Genomic DNA, 21,389 nt, shown 5'->3' on the forward strand with positions numbered 1-21,389 from the left:
ATGCACATTTTAAAAAATCAATTGTGTTTTTCCCCACTTTTAAAAGCAAAAGCTTTTAATATTTAATTGGTCTCATAAAAAGTCTTATTTTGCATAATTCCCAGAAGGCATCTTGATTTGATATGTTAATAGGGAATAGGAACATTATGAAAGGCTTACTTCTTTCTTTACATTCTCTTGGATAATACTTTTATGAATACCAAAGTAAGAGGAGGAGGAGGAAAAGATGGGAAGGGAACGGCACTTCCACCTTAGAAATGATTCCTCCTGCTGTTTGGAAAACTTCCCCACAAAGTCAGGATAGGAGACAATAACAAAAGATGCCCAAGACATGAACAATAACCAGGACTGAAGTCAACAGCAAATAAAATAATGATCTAGGAGTAAAGGAGTTTCTTAGGATTTGGTTACACTGCTCTGCAGTTTGGAGTACGGGTGAGTGTATAATAGCGTGCACCAGAGTGCTGTGCTGTAACTTCTCTGTGTGGATGGTGCGGGTGCGAACTAAAGGATTCCTATTTCACATTAATGCACACTCCTGTATGAAAAGGATGACTATGTTAATACGGACTAGGAACTTTTTAGTTTGCGCCTGCAGCATCCACACAGGGGAGTTACAGTGCATCACTTTGGTGCCCAATGCTATTCACATCCCTGTAGGCTTTCAGTGTAGACATGGCCCTATATTAGAAGCATATCACAGCAGGTACTAGATCTTCCTCTATGTTTGTACAGCACCTAGTACAATAGGGTTCTGATCTTGATTGGAGCTCCTTGTGATAGCATAATGTGATTTTTTTTCATGGAAAGATTCAAAATGTAACTATTTAAATAGCATTACAGTAATTTTGGGATTGCAGCACTACAAGCATGGCATGCCACACTACAAACTTTCCAAGTTGTATGTTTAGAGATTTTGTTTTGGGGTTTTTTTTTGCATTTTTTTAAAAAATGTAAGCTGTTTAAGTCAGAAGATCTAGGTTTTATTTCTTGTTCTGCAACTGACCTAATGTGTGATCTTAAGCAAATTACTTTGCCTTTCTCTGCTTCAGTTTCCCCTTCTGTAAAATGAGGATATTTACCTTCCTTTAAAAAGTGCTTTGAGATCTATTGTTGAAAAGAGCCATATAAGAGCCAGGTATAAATACTGTTATTACATTATATCACTCTAACCACACCAAATTTTTCTAGCCTTCAACAGCAGAGAGGGTCTCTTGGCCATTATTGTAGATGAGGCCAATAGTATAGCCTATTATTGAGCTTGCCTGACACTTCCCATTATAAGACTCTGTGTTCAGTTGCTTATAAACTATTTGGGCTGAAATTTTCCATGCCAATTGTTAGCATCACGTTGAGTTGTTTTTTGGGAGGTTTTTGTCTGATTTTTGAAAATCAGCTGAAATTCTGAGAATGAGGCTAGGGGAAGATACATTGTTTAGACCATGTTAAAAAAGCTCTGGCAATCTTTTCTTTCAAAAGCTCTACCCCCATTCTTTGGAGCAGGGATTTGAAATTTGGCAAGAAGATTTGGTTGTTGCATCCCCGTGAAAATCAACCCATATTTTGCCAAATTATAAGCCTTTGAAAAGCAACAGTTCACACATACTCAGTAGCAGGGCCAGCTCCAGGCACCAGCTGACTAAGCACATGCTTGGGGTGGCACTGTGGGGAGGGATGGTGCTCAGATTTGTTTTCTTTTTTTGTTCGACTGGGCGGTGCTCGGGGGGCCGGGGGCTTGCGCTGGGTGGTGCGGCGCTCGGGGGGGCAGGGACTTGGGCGGCGTGGCACAGCACTCGGGGGGGCGGGGGTCTTGAAGCTCGGGGGGAGGGGGACTTGGGTGGCACAGAGCTCGGGGGGGCGGGGGGCTTGGGTGGCGCGGCGCTTGCGGGTGAGGGTGTTACTGCAAGGGGGGGCGCTCTTTTTTTTTTTTTTTTGCTTTGGGCGGCAAAAAAGCAAGACTTGGCCCTGCTCAGTAGAGACTTTCTAGAGCTTCACAGCTAAATTCCCAAAAGACTCTGTCTGCACTGGGCATGCTCCAGCTGGGCAATTGCTGCTCTGGTCTGTTGCAGGTCAGGCGGGGGATGGATAGTAGGAAGTCTGTCTCTCCTTTGCTGTCAATACATAAGCAACCCTAATTCTGGCATTCCCTAGCTTCTGAGTGCTTGACTTTGCATCTTAAAAATGTTCTCTTAATGCAGTTTGTGCATGTGTTTACACAACACGTTAAACACCAGTGATTAATCATAATTTAAGCACTGTCACCTGATAAACCTCTTTACGTTACAGAGTCACCACGGAGTGCCATTTAAAAAACAAGTTCTAGAAGCCAGGCCTGCATATTGTCATAAAATATAGATCTAACATGGGCTAGCCTAATTCACATTGGATAGCCAAACAAATTATTTGTGGTCTGGGTTAACTAGATCAATACTTAATCAAGCTGGAAGCCAGTGTAGGAGGTTCTTCATCACATTAACAGTTTCCCCTCTCCATGCATACCTCCAGGTTAATTGTCCTGCATACTTTCTGAGCTTCCTGATGCAGTCTTAACTAACAAATGGTTTGACAGAATAGATTTAGAGTGATCACCAGTCAGCACAGCAATAGTCTTATTGTCCAACACCAAGATGTGACAAAAGCATCAGTTAGACCAGGCTAAACCAGTGATTTTATAAGAGGTACTTGCAGCTGTCAGAAATGGCACGGGCTATAGTTTCACACCACCCTCCAGTGGAGAAACATATTAATTAGAGAGAGCAAATAGCTATAAAGACATCCAGAGCAATGCAGGATTGTCCCCCACAGTACAATTTCTATTTTATTTTACTCTAGTTTTAAAAGTCCTATGCCACGAAGTTTCCACCACTTCCCTTTGGAGACTATTCCACATCTCACTGTCAGAAAGTTTTTGCTGACATTCAGACTAAATTCTCCCATTGCTCCAACTTCTAACCCTTTGTAAAGCACTATATAATTCCTCTCTGCCAATAGTATTTATACTCCTGAAATAGCTGTAGATTTATGTTCCACCTGAGTCCTCTCTTAGCCACGCTCTGCGTATTTAGCTCTTTTAATCTTCCCTCAGAAGTAAATCTCGCCAGCCCCCTGATCATTTTTTGCTACATAAAAACGGTAAGTTTGCTCTTATACATTACTGCATTTTTACAGTTTATGAGCAACCCTATGAATAGAAATTCCATTATTAAAACAGAATGTATCTAAATTTGGTTCATCAGCTATTATTCTGTAAAAGCCTTAATAGTTAATCCACTGGGATCCTGACAAAGACTTGCAATGCTTGATGCCTGCTGGATATATCTTACAGATCTGTGTATATTTATACTCTATTTATGTGCACACACAGTCATCCATCCTGATCACTACGGCTGAAAGGAATCTGCAGTCATTATCTGCGTGAAGATATAAAATGAAGCATCATGTTTTGCTGCATGGTCCAGAAGTCCGACAGTACAGTCACAAAGGTGGCCTTCCTTTGTTAGACAGGGAGGATAATGTAACTCATTTATTCAGCAAATCAAATACCACCATTCTGCATCTAAACTAGTGGTTTTCAAACTTTTGTACTCGTGACCCCTTTCACAGAGCGAGCCTCTGAGTGTGACCCCCTTTATAAATTAAGAACACTTTTATATATATTTAACACCATTATAAATGCTGGAAGCAAAGCACAGTTTGGACTGGAAGCTGACAGCTTGTGATCTCCCCATGTAAGAGCCTCATGACCCCCTGAGGTGCCCGAACCCCCAGTTTGAGAACCCCTGATCTAAACCATCTAATTTGTGCACGGAAATGGCTGTGCATAAAACCTGCATGTGAAGATTTACAGGCCAGTTTGAATATCTGGACTCGCGTGCCACAGAGAGTAGTAGCTATACGATCCCAACTGTCCATTCTTGCATTCTATTGGAGAGGACCACCACGTGTTTAGCCCTTAGCATAGCATCACCAATTTCAAATCCTAACTTAGGTCCTAAGTCAGAACAGACCTTTTGGTGCCCTCCTACATAGTTGCAAATATTTGTCCACATTACAAAACCAAACCAGAAGGACAGAAATGGATTGACAGAGGTGATACAAGCTAGTACTGAGAGGCACTAGGAGAGCTTTCTATAGGGTTGGAATAGGAAGAGGAGGTGTTGCAACTCAGCAATGAAATTAATGAAGAAAGCTGTGATGTAGCACAAGGACTGCACTATGCCTTACTACAAGTCAGTCATGGTAAATACAGCAGTTGCAATAGTGTACAAGATATACCAGCACTCAAAGAGTTAAGAGGAAAGAGACTCAATTTAGATATAGAATTTTTCTGAGGTCTTTTATTCTAGTCTCACTTGTGCTTTCTACTTAAATTATCCAATCTTATTAATTTAGCAATTTAGAATGTATTCCTCGAACCATATATCACAGCAATTTCAATTGGTATTTTGTGGCCTTTCTAGTCATTTTATGACTTTTGTACAAAACTTATTCCAAATCAATGAAATATCATAAAATACCAAAAACATGCATCAGTCACATCACAAGCACACAGGCAGCACAACCTCTGCTAAACATGATCACAGAATATTACACTATGGCTTAAAGGAAGCTCTCACTGGCTTTTTACTCTCTTCTGATGTTATCACTTCCCCTGCCCTAAGGGAATGCACAGATAAGATATGACCGGAGTTACACCCTGGTCCTTCATAATAAAGTTCTACCATCTGTTATGCAGCACTCTACTATACTAATGTCATGATCCCACTTAGATTATGTCATGGGGTACACTCACTGCTAATGGTGCCTCCTCCTGGCCGTCCTGGGGATTAGTTCTGGCCAGGCATTGAATCTTCCTCTAACAGCGTCTCCCGTTGTTTACTCACTGTCTGCCACTCAGGGGGCTCCCTCTTCCCTCCAGGCAGGTCACCACACATTTCCCCTTTCAGACGGGGTGAGAGGAGGAGAGAGAAGGGATGAGCAGTATCAAAGTCCCTCCATACAAAATGGCAGTCTTCCCTTTATTGATCCATTGTGCCACTCCTCCAGAGGCTGGTAGGTGGATCCGGGCCCACCCTCTACTTTGGGTGCCCACTCAGGGGCACTCTCAGCAGCGGCTAAAGTCTGACCGGCCCCATAGCTTGCTGTGTTTCCCCTGAACCTTGCCTTCCTCTCTTGCTCTCCCTCTTCTCTGAGCTTGCTAACCCAAACTCCCCCACCCAGGGAGTAACTGTAGGCTACTTGCCTCTAGCCCCAGACACAAGTCACTTCTTCCAGGGAGTGACTGCAGCCAAGTTCCCTGCAGCCTCCTCTTTTGCCAGCTTACTGGTTTATACAGCCCTCCACCCCAGTTCCTGCTCAGCTGAGCTTCTAATTAAATCCCTGCTCCCTGTCTCCTTCTCCAAGTGCAGCCTAGGCAGTTAATTGGCCACTTAGCCATCTTAGCTCCTGCAGGCCTTGTGTGGGGTGGACCCAAGCTAAAGAAGTATGACTGGAATCTCAATGATCTGCATACGTGCAAGCCATTCAAAACCTTTGGACCAGGATTTTCAAATGTGTCTCAGGGAATTAAGTGCCCAGTTCCCAAGGAGTTTCAAGGGGATTTAGGAGCCTCACTGCCTGAGTCTCTTTTGAAAGTCCCAGTCCTGGGTTTTAGTAGAATATGCAGATTTTAGAGCACTTTGAAAAATCAGCTCTAAACAGAAAGTTTCACTCAACCTTAACTATGATGAAGCTGTGGCATTACCCCATAACAATATTTAAGGGCCACAACCTCAGCTGAGTCAAACTGGTCTAGTTCCTTTCCCTTCCATGGAGCTGCGCTAATCTACACCAGCTGAAGAGCTGGCTCTAGAAGTGAGTTTTCAGAATTAGCCAATCAGAGTTCTAACAGAATTTTCATCGGCGTCAATGAGAGCGCCATGCATGCTGGGTTGCAGGATTGGGCTGATAATATTGTAACTGTGCATGGTACTTTTCAGCAGGGAAACTAAAAAGAAAAAGATTCTTGCCTCAAGAACTTGCAAGTTAAAGGGACATTCAGGTACAACACTATTAATAGTGATAGAGACAAAGGGAAAGGCATTTTTGGCGCAGGGTTTCAGTGAAGAGCAAGGGTGTTTTCAGAAGCTTTCTTCGGAAAGAGCAGGGGAGGGGGCTGCAGGCTAACATTAATTAGGAGCTTTTTCCAGGTGGATGGAGCAACATTAAAAAAATGGGCCACGCTGTGTGTGAGAGGCGAGAAAGGGTGCAGTCAGGAGGGAAGGTCAGGTGGAGTGTTGGCTGCAGGAGGACAGAAGAGTAATTACGAAGGCAGAAGCAGAGTCGTAGAGCATTCTGGATTGTGGAATGAATGCCCCAAGTAGCAAGAGAAAGGGCATATTTAGAACATAATATTTTTGGAGAGAGGGGGTCTCAAAGTGATGCCAGCTGAGCCCACTGTACTACAATGCCATTATAAAATCAGGGTCCCTGAGACGGTATTTCTGATAGCATCAAAACACAACATAACATTTCTGCTGTGTTCTAACACACAATCATCCTTCCTAAAGGCACCTTTGTTTCAAAAAGTTCCTTCTAAGAATGACGGGGTGAAATATGGTCCCACTCACTCCTACTCCCCTTCTGCACCAGAGGCAGATAAAGGGACTAAGTTTCAAAGTATCTTTCCCAGCTGAGAGTCAATGAACATGCCAAGATTTCCATTTAGGGCCACATTCTGATATCCTTAACTCATATTGAATAGCATCACACTCCATGGATATCCTACTGAAATCAGTGTAGCTCTCTGTGGAGTGAGGTGCTACTTAATATGGGCAAGGGCATTAGAATTGCAACACATTCCCCAGTATGAAACAGTAGCTGCTCTAGTCCATCTGACATGGCTAACTGGAATGTGCCATGCAGCTAAAAGGTCCTGGGATTGGGTTGGATCCAGTATCACATTTTCAACAGAGCACACAGAACCTGAATAAACATCCAAACTCACACCCTTCTTCAGGTTTCATTTTAATAGATACTCCGAGAAGTAACATCATGGAACTTCAGCCTGAACTTCCTGCCTGGACTTAGCATCTCTAAAGTTTTCCTCCTGTGTGGAATTCCTAGAGCTGCCAACTTTATAATAACATAAAACTGAACCTTCCAGCCCTGTTCCTTCCCAGAGGCCCCACCCCTTCCTGAGGCCCTGCTCCCACTCACTACATTCTCCCCTTCCTCAGGGCTCGCTGTTCGCCACCTTTGCTCACTTTCACTGGGCCAGGGCAGGGGGTCGGGCTGCAGCAGGGGGTGAGGGCTCTAACTGGGGGTGTGGGCTCCAGGATGGGGCCATAAATGAGGAGTTCAGGGTGCAGGAGGTGACTCCAGGCTAGGGAAGGGAGTTGGAATGTGGGAGGGGGTGAGGGCTCTGTCTAGGGGTGCAGCCTTAGAGATGGGGCTGGAGATGAGGGGTTTGGAGTGCAGGAGAGAGCTCTGGGCTGGGGGAGTGGGGCTGAGGGACATGGAATGTGGGAGGGGGCTGTGGGTTGAAATAGGGGGTTGGGGTGTGGGAGCGGGTATGGGGTCTGGAGTGAAGGAGGAGGCTTCTGCCTGGGGAGTGTGGCCAAGGGATTTGGAGTACAGGAGGGGGTTGCGGGTTGAGGCAGCAGGGTGGGGAGTGAGAGGGAGTATGGGCTGTGGGTGCGGGCTCTAGGGTGGGGCCGGGGATGAGGAGTTTGGGGTGCAGGAGGGGGCTCCAGGATGGGAGGTGGAGCTGAGGGATTTGGAGAGCTGGAGGGGGCTGCAGGTTGAGGTACAGGGTAGAGGTGCAGAAAGGGGTATGGGCTCTGGGCTGGGGATGAGGAGTTTGGGAGCAGGAGGGGGCTCTGAATTTGTGGGGGACTCAGGTGTGGGGTACTTGCTCATGGTTGGGGCATGGGCTTACCTCCGGTGGCTCCTGGCCAATGGCACAGCAGGGGCGCTAAAGCAGGCTCCCTGCCTGTCCTGGCACCACGCTGCACCCCAAAAGGAGCCAGCAGGTCTGACTCTTAGGCATGGGGGCCAGGAGGCTTCACGCGCTGCTCTTGCCTGCAGGCACACATGCCCCGCCCAGCTCCCATTGGCCACAGTTTCTGACCAATGGGAGTGCAGGGCCCGTGCTCAGGGCAGGGGCAGTGCGTGGTGCTCCATGGCCACTCCCACCTAGGAGGTGGACCTGCTGGCCCTTTCCGGGGCATAGCACAGTGCCAGGACAGGTAGGGATGAGCCTGCCTTAGCCCTGCAGCACCGTTGACTGGACTTTTAACGGCCCGATTGGCAGTGCTGACCAGAGACGCCAGGGTCCCTTTTCAACTGGGCATTCTGGTCAAAAACCAGAAGCTTGGCAGCCCTAGCTGTTCCTAAGTGAAATGAGGTTGGATGGCTTCTGCATGATCCTCTGGGATCAGGAAAGTGTTAGTCAAGCTGCGTCCTGTTGTCCTCTCTACCAAGAGCCACAGTCAACTTTAGCCACATTATACAGAATTCTAACACCTGGCTCTCCATTCTGTCAGGAAAAGCAGAGCTAGTATAACTCTTCCTCTAACCATTTTGGATAAAAGGTCTGAGTGCGCTGATCAGCTGACAGTATCAGAGAACTGACTAAGACAAGATGAAGAAAAACAACTCCCAAACTGTCAGGCTTTTCATCTTAATTTACACCCCCATCTGTACCCTGCAAAATTACTCGGTCTGCTAATTAAAATAAATGAGAGGAAAACAGGGTCTTGAAGGAGTGTTGGCAATGCTTGCATTTGCAAGTGAAGGAAAGGGTAAGGGGGAGGTGGCTGAGAAGGGAGAGAGGGGTAAGGAGCATTCTCCTATATGTACTCAAACCAAGGCCCCACTATAGCAATGCTAATTTCTCCTTAGCTAAATTGTCTGATTTCTCTCCAATGCCCTGTTCCCTGTCCAGGCTAAGTCCTGTTCCAAACAAGCTTCCCAGGGAGTGCTGAGTCAGGCATGCTCACGGGCAATCTTGCAGTGTCACTACAAAAATTAATGATAAACACGTCAGCAGCAGCTTATTTATTGTAGCTGAATCTGCTTTCATACAGGGAAATACAAAAGCCTTGCAGCATCAGAGAAGCTCTACCTGCACCTTCCCATGGCAATGCCACCTATCTGCCCTCCCAAGGGGTGATTTTTACCTCTCTGTATCTCAGTTTCTTCTGTTACAAAACAGAGATAACTAACTGGCAGGGGCATTCTCAGGCTCAGGTAATTCAGATGCTGGGATGAAAGGAATTCAATGATCTCTGTATTTTACAATGTGCTGTTAACATAGCAGGAATGGTGAACAGAGGATTTGGATGCAAACAGAAATGTTGTTACAATCCAGAGGAAAACTCAACAGTTCCTTCAAAGCAGGCACTTCCTGCTCTGCTCTTCCCTCTCCTTAACAGGCCAAGTGAATCCTTCTGCCTGTCTGAGGCCAGTTTAGGCTTTATTAGTGAGACCTGTTTTAACCTGTGCCATAGTCCCAGGGCAAGCCCAGCCTGAGTTTCTGTGCCTCCTCCTCAGATGGGCGGAGCCTGGGTTCTATTTTAATACAAGAAAAGTGACAGTGAGCTCAGTGGCTAGACAGGAAGGAGAAGGAAGTGACTCTATGGACCAGCTCCCCAGTGAGTGTAAATCAGCCTAACTCTACTGAAGTCAGCACTGAGCTCTCTGGATGTATTTATAATGTTTTAGAAGCCTATATTAATTACAGCCTGCCAGCAAACACATTATCACAAAGTCATCACTCAGGAACATCACCACCAGCCAGTCACTTAAGCAAACGGACCAGATCCTTGCAGGCATAAATCAGTATAGCGTACTTGACATCTGTACATTATAGTGTTATAGCATTTGATTGCTATCAAAGCACTTTCTTGGTAATGGAACAAAAGAAATCTCTGTGTATATTACGGTCAGATAGCATATCAGCTAGTATTGATACCATGCTACAATTTAGTGTAGAAGGAGAAGGAGTGGTCTATGGTGATGGTGAATGACATTGACATTTGGAGCTGCAGATCTATGTTCCTTTTAACTTCTTGATCCTCTGAGGGTCTTTGCATCTCTTGCCCACCAATAGCTTTATCTGCAGCCAGGATTTTTCTCTGTTACTAGCCCTGTCTCAGACCATTAAAAGAAGAGAGGCGGAAACACTAGATGGGACTTAAGGTGGAGCCTTATGGTCTCAGATACCATCCAGTGGTCCAGGGACATCTACATCAAACACATCACCAGCCACCAACAGTACCAGGAGGCATGACCCGGAGTGACATCATTCTTCGACTACAAGAATGGGACCAAGAGACTTTCTCCATTGAATCATATGAACTGGAACCAAACTCCCTGAACATTAAATCTTACCAAATGAGGGTCAATCCATCTTCATCATCATATCCACTCATTATACTCCACACCCAAATGTAGCCATTATATGAACTTCATACCGTCATATCTCAATGTCTGCACTTTGACCCATCAACTTTTTACCCTCAATCGGGGATGTTGCAGATTATGTATTCCTTATGCCACCCGATCTTAAACCAAACTTTGCACCCCTCGATAATCTGTATGTTATTCCCTGATAACCAGAAGCTTCTATGCTTAAACTCTGTACTGTTCACGTTTTTTTTAAACATCATCTTAATAACATTTTTAAATCTGCTGTTTGGTCTGTGGCAGAACATTACTGAAAGGAAGTCATTCATGGTGCTTTTCGCTCCTATTTATCTGAGCCAAAATAAATTCTGTCACTGATAGAGTTTTAGCTGTCAGCTTTTTGGTAGGGTGCAATGACGCTGCTGGAAGGCACTTTTTTGGTTCTCTTCTTCTTTCCAGTCATTACATTTCTTCCTTGTTTTCTTCATTTCTGTCTCTGCTCACAGATGAGCTGGCGTTGGGTACAAAGAAACCTTGAATGCACAGTATAAAACCTCAGGGACAGTCAGTTTTCCCACAGAGGATATTCCATTGATAAGATCTTCTGCAGTATGGATCTAACCCACCTTTCCACTCCCCCTGAGCGTCAGTCTAACTGGGGGATTAAATAGCTTCCTAACACAATTGGGAGGTGAGACTACAAAAAGTGCAGATCTAGCTAGCTCAAGGAACCACAGCAGGGAAGGAGCAATAGCATGGGTGTCAGGCACTCAAGTATTTACCCAGGGTCCCAGGTTGGTGGGGCTAGTTCCCACAGCCATCTGTGCTGCCACAGCTTTGCTGTTATTATTACTCAAGCTACCTTTGACCTAGCTTGATCAAAGCTAGCTCAGGTAGGTCTATACCTGCTGCAATCACACCTCCCAATTACAGCATAGACATTGCCTATGTTACAGTGTAATGCAGATGTTGGCCGGAATGGCTCACTAGAGATGGCTGCTCCAGATAAGGATTGGTGTCCCGCACGGTTGTGTGGCATGGCTTTGCCCACTCCTAATAAACATGCAGCGGTGGGGGATGTTGGTGGTGTAGAGCCAACTGTGCTGCCTTTATCCCTTCCGAGGATTTCCCTACACAAACAGAAGCCTTGGCTGTCCCTTTAGATCAGCTGACTGGCCACTCTCCATTGTCAGTTCTGGGGCCAAGGATCTGGTTTATTGCACCAAACCCTGAAAAAAGAGGCAGCGTGAAAGAGGATGCTGAAAAAGGGTTCCAATGCCTTATGAACCTTGCGTCCTTCCAGGAGGAGGGCTATTATTTGTCCTAAAACACAAATGATTTCACGCATCATGGATATTGGAGTGTGTGTTAAATAGCCACAAAACCTCTCCAAGGACACAGTACTAACTTTACCAAGGACTCTAATTATGGGGATTGAGTACTGGATTCCTGTTTTCAAAGGTTTTGCATTACAGAATGGTCAGGAACTCCTTTCACAGGGCTTCTTTGAATCTCCTGCATCACAGCTAATTGAAGGTAGTTTTGTTATTAGGCTGACTGGCTTACGTTTTGAAGCAGGGCTCAGGGTAATTAGGTAATTGAGCCAATTAGCCACTTTCAGCAAGATAAAAGCTGAGCCCTAGCTCTGTCTTGGGGTGTTTACTCATCTTTTAGCCTGACAGTGAAAGAGAAATATAAATTACCTTTTTTAGAAAGCTAAAAGCTTGTTTAAGGTCTAGTGCAGCAGACTGAGCCTCGAGAAGCACACTGCCCTAAACAGAGAAAGGATGGGTGTGTGTTTAAGGCACTAAACTGGGACTTGGAAAATCTGGGTTCAGTTGATAACTCTCCTGAAGACTCTGTGTGTGACCTTGGGCAAGTCATTTAATCTCAGCATGCTGCAGCTTCACATCTGTTTAACGAGGATAATGCTGCTTCCCATTTGCCTTGACTATTTAGATAGTAAACCCTACAGGGCAAGACTGTCTCTCACTAAGAGTTTGTACAGAATCTAACACAACCGGCCCCTGATCTCAACTGTGACCCCTAGGGACTACTTTAATACAAATTAATAATAATATAAATCAATCATTATTTAAAAGCCACAGCTGGGATTATTTTTTTTTACCATGCATTATGTGTGGTATAATGACTTCATGGTTGCAAACATAAAACTGCTATAGAATCCCCAGTAACCACTTATATGAAGGATACTGACAGAATTCAGGCTGTTCAGTTCCATAAACACAGGCCTTTACCACTGGTGCTTCATTGGCTGCTATTCATTCAGAGATTTTTATAGGTCAGCCATTATAGGGAAACAGTCACAAGAACTTGAGCAAGTGTGACTTTATTTAGCAGAGAACAACCGTGTATGCGAGCGCACAGGCATGTAAACATTCGCACACATACAAACACACACGCCAGTATGTTACAGTGGATGCAAGATGCCCCATAGAGATTATAGGAAGAGAGGGAACACATGGATGGTGATGAGGTTTGGTACTCAAAGTCTTCACAATGAGAACAGACACAGTCCCAGGAGGAAGCAGAACTGCACTCCTATCTTACCGCAAAGTAGTTTATAAAGATTTGCTGTATGTTGAGAGAAACCCTTAGCGCCTGATCAAATGCCCATTAAAGCCAAAGGGACTTCAGACCCTTACAGCTATATTTCAGGCCCAGAGAAGAACAGACTGTTGGTGGTTCAGTCACCTGCTCAGGACAGTGGCTCCGGCTCACCAAATTTCACTTGTTAACAATGCTGCCCTTTTACCTTATCCTGCAGCACAGTGATCATTAGGGGCACTCGGCTTCCAAGACCCAACAGTGTTTGCAAAGAGATGAGCTTCTGTTGTAACATTTTCAGAAATCAAAGAAAGGCAATGCCACAGAATGTCGCTCTCTGAAACCAAGTGAGAGCTGTTCCCCAGCTTCAGCCGTCAACTTGCCTCTGCATTCAGTTGTGAGATTGCACACCACAGGGCTGTCTATTTATTTCAAGAGATACTCGTGCCTCTGATTTCCCTAGGGAAACCTAATGCTGGGAGAGCTTATCTTCCTTCACATCAGAGCTGGAGCATATAAGGATCATTGTCGGTATCCGCTATTTGTTCAATAACATTTTGACATGATGGCATGTGCGCATTCACCCTGCCTTCGTATGAATGCAGAACGTAGGCCATGCTCAAGGTTTCCTTACAAAAAGAATTTTGTTCTCACTTTAGTTCATGTTTCCATAAGGTTGCTCAGAGTGCTCAATAACGTGAATGGGTTTGTTTAGTGAGGCAGTCACAAGTACTGGTCAGGATGATGAACAAAGAAATGGGTCAGATCCTTGGGCTGGTGGAAATCAATGTGGTTCCATTGAAGCTGTGCTGATTTAGACCAGCGGGGGATCTGGCTCAGTATGTCTGTATGGATTATTTATGAGTATTATACCCCACCACACAAAACCCATTTGTTTTAATGTTTTATTCCTGTTTAGAGCTCTCTGCTCCTTCCCCTCTCTGCCACTTACAGATCCCCCCACTCCTCCTCCCTAGCACTGTTACACATGCCAGACCCAGCCAATTACTGTCACTCATACAGAACACCACAGGATCTTCGCACTAAAGAGCTAACAATCACATTCAGATAAATGCAATGCCCAGGTCACACACCAGAGTGCATGGAGATATAGGGTCAGATTCTGGGCCTCCCTCCAACCCAGCGTATACCATATAAATGGGTTAGCATACCCTCTCCCTACTACTCACTTCTCCCTGCACTCTAACCTTCTCGCTCCTCACAAAAACACCATCTCCGCCACACCACTAACCAGTACCACTTCCCTTAGTGCATGAGTAGGATAAGCTGTGAGCCCCCATGCCCTTAATCAGCCCCCTACTGCCCACCACCATGTGGCTTCTACTCCTCCACACAACTAGGTCCTACTCCTACCTCTTATCCCAGTATTCTCCATCTTCTGCTCCCCAGCACCTCTCCCTGTTCCATCTCAGCTCCTAGACTTTGATGCCAGAGAGCAAGAAGTTAATCCATCTTAAGTTCTAACCCCCACAGCACCTTAGAATCCTCCCCCAACTACAGATACTATAACCCCCTGTGCAGCTCCTGTCCTCCTACCTCTGTCCATCCTCTAGGTGCTGCCTCCTCCCTTTTCAGCTGTTCTTGGGAGCCCATGTGGGATAGCAGGAGGAAGCAGGACAATAGGAGCCTTCTGCAATCCATGCAGACCTAGAGGTAGCCAGCAGGGGAAAGCAGGAGGAAACAGATACTGTCATTTGAGCAATATGAGGGGATGCAGTGCAGGTGATAGCAGCAGAAACTCTGATTTGGTCTCGGGAATACCGCATGTATCTGCATGGGTTGCATAGTCCCAAGCTCATCTCTCGGTGCACGTATGGGGGTCTTGAAGGAGATTTCAAGAGAATTAGCTTGATGTGGAATAAGAGAGGAAGACAGTGAAGGATTTAGAAGAGAGAGACATATGGGCAGAGCAGCAGGAGAGTAAGAGGACTGTAACGTTAGGTGAGCTTTACTGCCAGTTATGGTTAGTATTTCATGATCATGTCTTAGTCCCAGGCTGTACTGAGAAGAGATTGGAGGGAGATAAATGAAATATGCTAACTGGAGATGTGCAGATATTCTACTGAGTGGAATCAGCATCTCTCCATGGATACCTTGGTGAAACCCAGATAGCTGCCAACTTGCCATACCCTTACAGCATTCCTGGAAATACTCCTCTAGCTTTGATGGCTGAAACTCCTTTTCTTTATGGCCTCCCCAAATTCCACCTTACCAGACTCCAACACGGGCAGAATGCCACAGCCTTGTTTCTGACATGAGCCATGAAGAAGGAATACACCTTCATCTTCAAACAACGCTATTGTTTCCTCTTTCATTTCAGAATCCAGTTAATAATTTCTTCTTTGTTTTTAAGCCCATCATAAACTTTCTCCAGCCTTCTTCAAAGACTTTGCCAGTCTCTGCTACCCATCTAGCTCCCCATATTTGCCTCCTCTCTCATGGACCACTAGAGCTGACTGATTCTCAGAAAAACAAATTAGTCAAATATGTTATTCAATGAAAAGCAGCAAATTTAATCAAGCAGTGTGTTCAATTAATAGTATTAAACCAGCTCTATCAGCCCACCCTAAACATACCTTTTCATCCTCACTGCAACTATTTATTATTTTAGGCTGGTATTTCTGAAGTGGCTTAAAGGAGTTAGATACTCTGATCTCATTGAAATCTAATGGGTGTTGGATGCCTAAAACCCTTAGGCTCCTTTGGAAATCCTAGTCTGACTTTTTAAAAAAATAGTTAGCATGAGAGATACTATTAACAAAACAAAATTCTACCATATCGTGCATGGTCTAAGAAATGTGTCACTGACATCACAGCTACAATAAACCTATCTGCAGTAATGTCACACTATTCAGAAAGGGCCAAGCAGACAGTCATCACAGGAATTAGGTTTAAATAATAACAGACTTGAGGTTAGAAACAAGGCTAGATGTAAAGACTTGCCCTGGTAGACATCAAAGGGAGTTTAAGGACTCGCCCCTTTGATGATTGCTAAACACACTGTGAGTCGCGTGCAGACAAGATTTCCAACTCTTAACTGCTTTCCCATTGCCAAAATTAGCGGGCTTGTCCTGACACTCCACTGATTTCACAGGAGTGAAAATGTGGCACAGAAGGGAAGGTACAGAAAAGTTGAACAAAAACTCACTTTGTATGTTTGGGGGCAAGAGGTTGGGATTTTTAAAGGGCACCCAGAGAGATTCCAACATCAGCCCTTCTTTGGTAGAAGATCATCTTGGGGGTAACTGTGAAAATTGTGTTGCATAAGGAAAGGGTGGCCTGAGGTAGTACTTGAGCATATATGGAGTGAACAAATTAGTTATATCAAATTAGTTACTTCAGTCAATTACTGTGTTCATGAGTTTATTTTGATTTATAATTTATCTAGGAAAAAACAAACCTGTCCCAAGCTATAGACACTCCTGTGATTAATTAAAATTACAATTTAATCAAACCAAACCAGCAGCGTGAACCAGAATATTATAATAAATAATAATAATAATAATAATAATAACAACAATAATAATAATAATAAAGTGGAAGCAGACTCATACAATACCCCATCTCACCCACAAACAGGAGCCCTTGTTATCCCTTTCCCTCCCTAAAAGGCTAGCAGTGGGATTGTCAAAAGCACTCATGAGAGTTCTGAATCTCACTAACATTCAGCAGGAGCTGGTAACTAACTCAGGCTCCCCTGAAAATCCTAGATTTGGTAAAGGGACCACCTGTATATCAGACCCTGAAGGCCAACAAGTTCAAGCTATTTTCCACACTAAAAGTTGCGGGAAGTAAGGTCCAAATCTGAGAGTCCATCCAGAGGACTTCCAACTACACTCTACACTGATGCTTCCACTAACTGGAAACTGATCAAGATTTTTCCCCAACTCCAACAAGATAGGTAGACACCTACTTATTATTTAGGTGGCAGTGATCAGTCCCTGACACTGGCACAATTTCTAGCTGCCTTGACCCAATATGACCCCCAAGAGAGCAATGGGATCTGTCCCACAGCGAGCTGAGTACTCTGGCCATGATCCAGCACACATCTTAAGCATTTGAGTAATCCCATGGGACTCAGCACCTTGCCAGATAGAGTTGCATGAGCATGGAGCCAATAAGCATGTGGCTTAGCCACATGGCTGTCATGATAGCCACATAATTTATTCAGAAAGTTTGTCACCCATGAGGCTATTAAAGTCGTCAAGCAGTCTCAGCCTCAGACCCTCTATTCCACCCTGGTAAAAAGGCCCCGGAGGCTTCTTGGGTTTGAGGGACATTGCTCATTTTAGTGCCAAAGTCACCTACATTCCACAGAAATGTGGTGCCCCTCACTTCCATTGTTAAAAGATACGTCAGAATCAAAGAATCATGAAACAGAGGCTATAGAAAGCCTTCTATACACTAAAGAAAGGGATCTTACAGAACTAAAAATATTCTTACAAAATAATTTGTCTCCCCCTCATTTCTGGTCACTTTCACACACCTCACCCCACATTTGGGCCCTGGCAGACTGAGGTGTGTGGTGGGGAACAACTTCAGCTCACATACAGACTTTGCAATGCATCAGGGGAATCAGTTTACCAGACCTAGTCCCAGCTTCACTCCACCCTGGGACACTGGATTCAGTCCAGTCGTGGGGGTGTGAAACCACCTATATTTAAGGCTGGATAAACAGCATGGCCATAATGCCATGAGCTCACTCATCTTCCTTTAGCCTCATGCTACACAAAATATTCACACAATATTAACTGTAACTGTCACCAACTGTGGTAAACCAAAGCAGTGGCATCAAATCAGGTTTCAGTAAAACACAAGCAAGATCTGTGGCCTCAGTTAAATCTGGACTATCCACACCTTATTAACCCTTAACCTCTCATTTAACAACCTTTGCTTGCCAGCATCCCAACCTTTTAAGAATTAACTACTGCCAAAACCAATGGTGGCATCAAGATTACACATCTCAATTCCAGTTTAGGCCACACTCATAATTTCTCTCTGTGCTGCCTCCCCATGACAGTGATTCCCCGCCTTAGGCCCTCATATCACCAGCCCCACTACAGTAGCTATTGAAGGGATGTAGCTGCTAAAGCTGGATGAATAAGGACAAGGAATTCAAGGGCATGTTGCAAAAGCCATTCAGGCAAACCCCTCAACCCCCAAGAAGGACACAAATGCACCACCACCATCCCTTACCTCTCCCTTCTTGTGAGCGTCTCATCTTTGGCAGAAGTGTTAATAGAAGCAGGTGTGGTCAGGAATGACCTGGGAGATCAGAGAATGACTGAACCATGACTCATGCCTCGTCCCAGCCCAGAACTGACCAGTCTGCTTCTTAAATACTGTACATCTCTCTAACGTGCATTGCAGTGACACCAGCATCAGGAAACAATGGACATCATTGCTGACCGCGCGTCTTCATACTCACACTCAGCAGCAGGCCCTTGTTTTCTTTGATGGCACCTATACAGCCGACGAAGCCGATGATCATGACAAAAGTCCCTGTGACAATCAGCAGGTTGGCAGCCGACAAGGATGGGAAAGAAGAGGAGAGGGTAGCAAAGTTCCCTTGGGTAACAGCCAGCCAGATGCCAACTCCAAGGATCCCGCAGCCTCCCAGCTGGGAAAACAAAGAGAAACAAAGAAACTCTGTCAGAGCATCCATTATTAGCATTATTTTTATCTGTATCACAGTAGTATCTAGCGGTCCCATTGTACTAGGCCCTGTGTACACACACACACACACACACACACACGTGCACACACACACACATGCGCACACACACACACTTTGTCGTAAACAGATGGTTAAGGGTTAAGAAGCTCAGTAAACCTGGCTGACACCTGACCAAAGGATCAATAGGGAGACAAGATACTTTCAAATCTTGGTGGAGGGAAGTCTTTGTTTGTGCTGTTTGTTTTGTTCGTTGTTCGCTCTTGGGGCTAAGAGGGACCAGACGTACACCCAGGTGTTCCCAATCTTTCTGAATCAGTCTTTCATGTTTCAAAATTGTAAGTATAGCCAGGCAAGGCGGATTAGTCTTATGTTTGTTTTCTTAACGTGTAAATGTGTCTTTTGCTGGAAGGATTTTTACCTCTGTTTGCTGTAACTTTGAATCTCACGCTAGGGGGAGGGGGAGTCCCTCTAGTCTATATAAATCTGAGTACCCTGTAAAGCATTTTCCATCCTGATTTTACAGAGATAATTTTTACCTTTTCTTTCTTTAATTAAAAGCTTTCTTTTTAAGAACCCGATGGATTTTTTTCTTATTTTAGAATCCAAGGGCTTGAGTCTAAACTCCCCAGGGATTGGTGGGGGGAAAGGAAGGGGGAGGGTTAATTCCTCTTTGTTTTAAGATCCAAGGAGTTTGGATCTGTGCAGCCTGTCAGGGCAACCCAGGGAGGGGAGAGTCTGGGGGGGAAAAAGAGGAGGATGGTTAATTTCTCCTTGTTTTAAGACCCAAGGGGTTTGGGTCTTGGGTTCCCCAGGGAAGGTTTTGGGGGAACAGAAGTGTGCCAGACACAGACGTCTGGCTGGTGGCAGCGTACCAAATTTAAGCTCGTAATTGAGCTTAAAAGTGATCATGCAGGTCCCCACTTTTTGGACGCTCAAGTTCAAAGTGGGGGAAAAAACCTTCACACACACACACACACACACACACACACACACACACACACACACACACACACACACACACACACACACACACAGAGTAAGATATCATTCCTACCCTAAACTGCTTTCAGACTAAATACACAAGACAAACAAAGGGTGGAGGAAAGAATCATTATTATCCCCATTTTACTGATGGGGAAACTCAGGCACCGAGACATGATGAGACCTGACCAAGTCCATGCTGCATCTGTGGCAGAGTCGGAACCCAGATTTCCTGAGTCCCAGTCCAGTGTCTTAACCAAAAGGGCAACCTCCTCCTCTCTCCTTCTCTGAGGGAAACGCAGGCACTCTGGGAGGCAACGGTGAAACTTTCATAATTTCTGGTCTGGTTGTGGGCCAAAATATCCCCAGGCACTATTTAGGCAGCTCAGAGAACTGCACATAAAGCAGTGTGTGCTACACTCCCTCTGCCTCTTATCCATGACACACAATTTCCCACTCCTGGCAAGCCCCTACATCAAGGCTTGCAAGAGGGACTGCATAGTGCTCCTTACGGCTGTGCTAGGCAGTGCCTGTGCTAGGGAAATTCTCCATGGCCAATTAAGGGGGGGCTGTAGTGGGAGAGAGGATCCCTTCCCTAGTAGTGCAAATAGTGACACTGATCACCCATATTGTGGCCTAGTTACTCTGATAATTCAATTCTCAGAGGAGAACTTGAAGAGTCCTCGGGCTGGTCTAGAACAGGACCAAGTGAGAAGCAATAGTACATGATTCCCCAGATATGCAAAAAGTGGAAAGGCTGCACTAAGGTGTGCGCAGGTTCCATCACAAAAATAACATCTATGGCGGCTATATTCAGGGCCGTCTCTACCATTTTTGCAAAAAAAGGAAAAAAAGCCACTCAGACTGTGCCACCTCAAGAATGGATGGAATGCCGCCCCTTAGGATGTGCCGCCCCAGGCACGTGCTTCCTCCATTGGTGCCTGGAGCTGGCCCTGACTATATGCACTGGGACTTTTTAAAAAATGCGTTCAGTTATCAGCCTGCTGTTTATAATTGAGAGAAAGCCCACAGAATTGCAACAACTCAAGTAAAATTGTGAAATTAAATAGACTTAAACAAAAGGGATTTCATTTGATCACAGTCCCACAGCAGAGCATCACTTAGGTTTCTTTCAGTCTCTCTCTTTAAAATAACAGATTTTTTTATTGAGTTTTATAATTGCACTTTATTATCTAAAATCAATTGAAGGCTGGGAAAGAAACCATGTCTCCATAGTAATAAGTCACATGTGTCATTCTCTTTCAGATGCATATCAATTAAATCTGCATAAAGTGGGTGAACGTAATGCAAATCATGAACCAGGAAAGGGAAGAGAAAGAGCTAGCCACAAACTCAGGAATTAGATCTCAGAAGTGGAAGAGAGAGAAGAAATGCAAGGAAACTGCAAAGTAATCTCTCAGTTCGAATAACTCTAATCAGTTATTTAGGGCTGGATTGTGCATCTGCGCTGCCCCCATCCCCCTGAGGGCCAGTGCAGAGCCACACAGCTCAAGGCAAGGCTGAGGGAAGGTGCACAGACTGCACCATCTTTTAATATGTTTTAGCTGGTTCCTCCAGTTGCTCCCAACATCTTTGGCAGAGTGGTAAAGGGCTGTGGCAATACCTCACAACAGCCCCACGAAATCAGCAGTGTGTCATATAGAGGAAATAGTCCTTGTGCTTCCCTCAAACACAGGGACAACAATTGTCCTTGGCCCTTGTGTGGGATGCCTGAATGTCAAAGACCTTATGC

General features: G+C 44.9%; 1 protein-coding gene across 5 annotated transcripts in view; it reads right to left on the minus strand.

Moving 5' to 3' along the window:
• Positions 1 to 21,389, minus strand: part of TSPAN4 (tetraspanin 4) — a 692,791-nt gene that overhangs the window by 79,431 nt on the left and 591,971 nt on the right. For all 5 annotated transcript variants that reach the window (XM_030560655.1, XM_030560658.1, XM_030560656.1 and 2 more), the window contains one exon: positions 18,407 to 18,598. In XM_030560655.1, the coding sequence (XP_030416515.1) occupies positions 18,407 to 18,598 (192 nt within the window). The remainder of the gene's footprint in view (positions 1 to 18,406; positions 18,599 to 21,389) is intronic.

This window comes from Gopherus evgoodei, chromosome 4, assembly GCF_007399415.2.
Source record: "Gopherus evgoodei ecotype Sinaloan lineage chromosome 4, rGopEvg1_v1.p, whole genome shotgun sequence".
Taxonomy (NCBI): domain Eukaryota; kingdom Metazoa; phylum Chordata; order Testudines; family Testudinidae; genus Gopherus; species Gopherus evgoodei.